Below are 6,335 nucleotides of genomic sequence, written 5' to 3'. Positions count from 1 at the left end.
CCTCCCCTCCTCTATGATTGAAGATATTGAACTGGAGGCTCTTTTTCAAAAACAGCCAAAAATACTTCTATTCTTTTCCCAGGAATGGGTTTAGATAAAATCATTTTTTCCGTCTCTTCATAATGAAAAGAAAATTTAGACATCAGGAGAAAAAAGTTTAGAGCATCTTTAACAGCATAATAAAATAATTAAACTGAAATATTTCAGTTATGAGAAGAAATTTTAGGGAGTCACTATTTTATTTGTAAAATTTGTTGATTAAAACACTACTTATGCAAATACTAAATTAAAATTTATATTCAAAAAAAAATCTGCTTTTAGAATCTTGAAAAAAGTTAGACGAACACCGAAAATGACATTCTCTTACTAACTACTGTTAATATCTTAATACGAGCATTTCCCAGCCAGTTGTTTAAAAATTAAGATCACATTTAGTCGATGGCGAATTTGTAAACATAAAAAATATCCCAAAGATATGTTTCTGAAATTTAAACAATACTTGATTTGAATTTCGATAGATTTGAGTAAATTCTTGAGTAGGCTCTTAGAAAAAAATTTCAAAAATTGTATTGCAAAGTAAATAATGCTTAATAAAGTTGCAAAGTAAATAATGCAATGATTAATAAAATAAAAAATCTCTGCACTTTGGGGTTCCTTAAATTAGTAGGCTTCAAGCAATTGCCTATTTAATAATTCGGTATTGATCATAAACATTAAGGATTTTCTTTTTTTTCTTTCAGTTTTATGTACAAGGGGTGTTCAAATGAAAAGATACAAAACGTTGTAACAACGTAACCGTTAACATAATTGCCTATGCCGCTATGGAAGAACGTAGCGAGACATCGAGGGATGCAATTGGAGTCTTCGGCATAGATCGGACCATGCGTGGGCGCCCGCATGCGCAGGAGAGGGCAAATGCTCTTATAAAGAGCATTTTGCAATGTGAATGCTCTTATAAAGAGCATTCACATTGCAAAATTCGACGATTGAGGAGCAGAGCGGCGTTATCCGATTTCTGGATTATCCGATCGCCGGATTGTCACCGTATACGGGGCACGGGGAAGACTGTGTGTCAAACAAGTCAGTGAGAAAAGAGCAGGCCGTGAGAGTTTGGCTGATGATTCGAGACCAGACCAGACCAGGCCAGTCATCATGGCCCATCTCATTGACAAGGTGGACGACCTAGTGAGAAGTGATTGCCGTGTCACATTCTGTGTTCTAGCGCATCACATTTCATGTGTTGGCTAATGTTGGCGGTGAAGGTGAATGTCAGCGTTAGAACAGTATGGACTATTGTTCATGACATGTTGCGTTATCGGAAGGTGTGCGCGCAGTGGGTTTCGAAACAGCTAACCTACCAGCACAAGAAACTGCGTAACCAGCACTTCAACATCTGTTTCGGTATCATGCAGACTCCTGGAAACTTTCCTGGAGCTGATTGTCACCGGTGATGAAAGCTGGTGCCATCACTTCAAGCCAGAGACGAAGCGGGACAGTATGCAGTAGAAGCATACGTCGTCACTTCCCCTAAACAGCTCAAAGCTGTGGCGTCAGCAGGCAAGGTGTTGCTCACCATCTTTTTCGACGTCCAAGGTCGGCCATTTGTTCAATTCCTCGAGCACAGAAGAACTATCAACTCCGTACTGCCCTTTCAGATGTGAGATACTCCGAAGAATATGCAGGTCCATCAAAAACAAAAGACCGGGTCTATTCACAGATGGTGTGGTTCTGCACCATGATAATGCGCGTCCACACGTCTCCAGGGTGACACATGCGGAACTGGCCAAGTTCAAGTGGGAGCAACTCGACCATCCACCCTACAGCTCAGACAGGTCACCCTGTGATTTTCATGTGTTTTGTCCCCTGAAAAACATTTCAAAGGGAAGCGTTTCAACTCGGACGGTGAACTCAAGGATGTTGTGAAGGACTGGATCTCGTTACGACCACAGGAATTCTGGGAACAGGAATCCTTCGGCTCGTTAATCAATGGTATCTTTGTGCTCAGGCCTATGGTGTATAATTTGAATAAAGTCTTCATTTATATCCACAGTGTCATTTCGTACCTTTTCCTTTGAACATCCATTGTATTTTCTTCCTACATTTTCTTTTTTTTGTGTGTGTGTTCGATTTTTGTATTTATCTTCACGAGTTTTTGTATTTTAATTTTTATTAAAAAAATTGCCATTTATTGTACTATGTCAAGCAAAGATTAAATAAAAAGCACAAAAAAATAAATGATGGACGGTCATGAAATGCAGATCTTAAAATTATTACTTTTGATATCTTACTTCACCAAAAGTAAAGAGCTACCTTTAGATCTACTTCTAAGACAAAATATAGAGAATTGAGAATTTGACTGTATTCTTCTTTTAATTCAGTTGAGATATAGGAATAAATTGACTTTAGGCAATTTTCATTGCATAAAAAATAATACATAATACAATCGAAAGGTATGAAATGAGTGATAAATCGTAAATCGAAAAAGCAAGATTAGAAATTTTGCTCTTGTAACCAAAAGTATTTCTAAAAGGTATTTCTGCAAAGCTTTCTATTATTTCTCATAAAGTAAGTGAAATGGCTTTTCAATACTAAAAAATTCTGAACGTCAAGACTCATCGTCTGATAGGAGAGTTGAACCAGCGAGAATGGTTTCTCCTAAACTTGAACGAATGTTTCAATAAAGGGGAATTTTTGTATCAGATGCATTTTTCCAATCGAATGAAACTACAGGTTGACGCAAAACTACTCTTCGTGTTGTAGTTACACTGTTAACTTATATTGGAAAAGCCAGCCAGCCATACAGACAAGACTTCTTCAATCATAGACTTAGCTTTAAATTTGATAGAAATCTACAGATCTGATGTAAAAGCCATATACCAAATTTCATTCATCTAGCTCAAAGCGCTTATGAGTTATCTTAAGCTGAGTTGCACAGACAGATGGAGAGGCAAACATAAAATAATTCCAAAAAATGGGTTTTTCGAAAGCAAGGATGTTTAAAACATGGTGCTTCTTCACAATTTCGAATTGTTTGTTAAGTTTCTAATTCAAACTTTGTTGACGATAACAATACTTTCAGTTTACTTCATACACGAAAGTAAAAACGTCAGTCATCAAGACACATCGTCTAATATATGTACAAGTTTAACTAATAAGGAAATACCAATTGTTTTTATTCTCTTCGAATTATATTCTTTTCAATTATTAGAAGACACAATACTTAAGCCACATAAGAACTATAATCTCTTATGACAGTGGGGTAAACATTTTGTAAAATATTTTTCATCATGGCTTGCCTCTGAAATGTAATTGTTTCCTTAATGTTTGGGATAAATGAATGATGTGAGCGATGCTTCTTCCGCGCGCTCTGTTGAGAGATGTATGTTGTTCAACGGGCTGTGGCGCCTGATGGTAAGGTCTCGGGTTCGGAACCGAAGGGTTTCAGGTTCAAGACCCGATTCCACCGAAGAACCGTAGCGTAAACGGCTCTGGTGCGAGTTAAATCCGTTGGAGACAAACGCCCTCCAGCTGGTATGGTATGGAAATTTGGAGAGGAGGTGCCGGCTTAGGTGTCGTCTTTGTCTTCTGACAGCAATTCAAAATTACGAAATCAGTCCAAAAATAGCTGTAGTGTTGCTTTAAAACGAGACTTTAATATAACTAAACTAAACTTATATTGTTCAACAACTGATTATGTTAAATGAAAAGTAAATATAGTAACGATTAAAAAAAAGGTGTATTGTTTTGATTGAAAACAATTCGAGTGCGCCTCCAAGAAAGTAGACAGCAGATGCAAAGTGAAAACAATTTGAAAATTATGATCAAAAGTTGCCATCAGATTGTTATATCTACTCCAGATAATAACCATTCCATCTGCGGGGCTCATGGATATGCCTTTAGATTTGATTGGTTGTAGTACGAGTTTTCTTTACTGATTAAGATTTTACGATTTTATATGATTTTTGCTCCATCTTTCAGTATTTAAATTTTTTTTTACATTTAAAGATTTTTTTTTGTCTTAATATTCAGTAGATGTTTTGATTCTTCCATTGTGATGTTTTTACGTTGGCACAAATTAAATACGGTGGGTGGAATTTCTTAAAAAATATCGACAATGTTCAAAAGTATTCAAATTTATTTTGAATTATTGAACTCTTTTTAGGAAAATTTTATGAAAGATTGTTTTGAACAAACACAAATATATTACAATGTTTCGTTCCAAATATATTTTCTTATAAATATTTGCAAAAAAAAAACAAAAAAAAAAAAAACACCTCTCAGAATTAATAAAACAACTAATAAGTAAAAAAAAAAGTGTACAATTTTCAAAGTTAATTCCGAATTTCTGAAAGATAATTTTAATTATAATTTCTTCAATAACTTTTTTTACTGATTTATTCAATTAATAAATAAGGAAGAGTGCACTTATTTGATGCAATTCATAATACATGATTTATTTTAGTATAGATTTTCTTTCGGTATGAATTGCAACTGATTAAAAGTTAATTACTCTTATTATTTATTTTAATATTTATTTATTTTTTGATTATTTTTTATTTCTTTTCGTTTATTTATTTCTGTTTTACGCATTAATGTTTTTATACATTTTTAGAAACATTCAAGACAGGAGTTTAATGTTATATTTATTTTTTCTCAAATATCGCTTCCGTTTGTAAAAAAGAAATTCATAAAAGCATCTCGATTCTTTATCAAAATAACAAAAAAAAAATATTTCAGGCCATTTATAAATTCATTTTTTTTAAACATAGACTGTTTAACCAAATCCATCAAGGGGTTGACAATCTGCCAGTCTGTTCAATTGCATACCTGTAACACGACAGCTCAAAAACTTACAGACAAAAGAAATGAATTGGCATGTGATTTTTGTAGTTCCTGTCAATTTTCGATTTTAATCAATCGGAAAATATTAATTTTAGATGGATATTTGAATTTCTTCCCTATACTACAAAATACAAGGCCCTTTGAAAATAAAAATATTGAGTATTCGTAGCGTTTACAACTTGATCAGAATTCACAAACTTCATTCGATGATCTTGTGGATAGCATCTTTAATAGGGAAAAAATGTTCAAGGAGACCACTTCAACTAATATTATTTTCTTATGTTGCGACAGAAGAAAATCTCTGCAATCAATGCGAGTCTTTCTCTTTTCCAGAACGGAATATCTAATCTCGCCTCACTGAATTTCTAATGCCTATATAATCTAATTATATGTTATGATGGATTAAAAAGTTTTAAATAAATAATAAAAAATTAATTATATCATTTTAATATCATTAAATTTCTTTATTAATTATTATTGGTTTTAAATAATATAATTTATACCATTTATAAATAATAATTATTTTGTACAGCGATTGAAATTTTTAATAACTTTGTAAACAGCTTTTTTAATCTTTATCACTTCTCAAAAAAATTGGAATCATTTTATACTGAATAAATAAAATGTTATTTGATTCCATTGTCAACTTATCACATTTAAAATTTGTGTAAAAACTGACTTATTATCCTTTTAATATTGTTTTATTTCTAGCTATAATAAGATGTTCATATTTAAAAATGAAATAAAATCCCATATTTGAGTTCCAATCATTTTGCTCATGCAAACAAAATGTCTCTAATTATTGCCTGAAGGCCATCCTTTTTCCCTTGAATTAAGTAGCAACCAGATTTAGTGCGTCTGCAATATTTGTTGAAAGGCCAACAAATTGCTTATCTTGAAAATATATTAAAGAGCATAATTTCAGCTATTTTGCTATTTTTTTTTAATTTTTAAGTTCATAATAGAGTTTTTTTAGAATCATTAACAGCATCACTAACACAATAAAATCATGAAAATTACCAGACTCAAAAACACATTTTCAGTTATTCAAATAAATAAAGTATAATGTACATTTACTTATTCGAGTGAATACATTATACTTACTTAATCTTTCATACAATTTCCAATAGATGAATTATAATTTTGTTCTAGAAAATTTTTAATGTGCACAAAAGATTTTCATCAAATCAAACGTTAGGAATAATTAAAAATAACATATTAACATTCGCTCTGAAATCATTAAAATAAAATCAAAACTTAAGAAATAATTTAATAATAACTTTTTAATTTTAGTCACTTTTTGTAAATAAAATGTAATATCTCCTATTTGCCACATAACCAAAATGATTTCAACTTTTTATTATATGATTATATTTTTATTTTCGACGCTATAAGAAACTGTCGAAATTCTTCGCTTTTTTATGGGAAAAAAAAATCTTTAAACAAGTAAAAAAAAAAAAAATGAATTTCACAATTTTTTTTGTGTCATTTTC

General features: G+C 31.8%; 1 protein-coding gene across 1 annotated transcript; it reads left to right on the top strand.

Moving 5' to 3' along the window:
- The first annotated feature begins 821 nt into the window (after positions 1–821).
- On the top strand, positions 822–1,923 carry LOC129981481 (uncharacterized). The gene is made up of 4 exons (XM_056092330.1): positions 822–885; positions 998–1,185; positions 1,323–1,447; positions 1,536–1,923. The coding sequence occupies exons 1-4, from the start codon at positions 822–824 to the stop codon at positions 1,921–1,923; spliced, it is 765 nt and encodes a 254-aa protein (XP_055948305.1).
- The last annotated feature ends 4,412 nt before the right edge of the window (positions 1,924–6,335 follow it).

Source organism: Argiope bruennichi, chromosome 8 (genome assembly GCF_947563725.1).
Source record: "Argiope bruennichi chromosome 8, qqArgBrue1.1, whole genome shotgun sequence".
In the NCBI taxonomy this organism is placed as follows: domain Eukaryota; kingdom Metazoa; phylum Arthropoda; class Arachnida; order Araneae; family Araneidae; genus Argiope; species Argiope bruennichi.
This window is presented reverse-complemented; position numbering and strand designations above follow the sequence as displayed.

What these genes read in the sequence shown, in the direction of transcription:
- LOC129981481 (XM_056092330.1), top strand. Translation starts at nt 822, where the DNA reads ATGGAAGAACGTAGCGAGACATCGAGGGATGCAATTGGAGTCTTCGGC. An exon ending in CGGCATAGATCGGACCATGC is followed by an intron (nt 886 to 997) that starts GTGGGCGCCCGC and finishes ATTGAGGAGCAG; the next exon opens with AGCGGCGTTATCCGATTTCT. An exon ending in CCTGGAGCTGATTGTCACCG is followed by an intron (nt 1,448 to 1,535) that starts GTGATGAAAGCT and finishes TCCCCTAAACAG; the next exon opens with CTCAAAGCTGTGGCGTCAGC.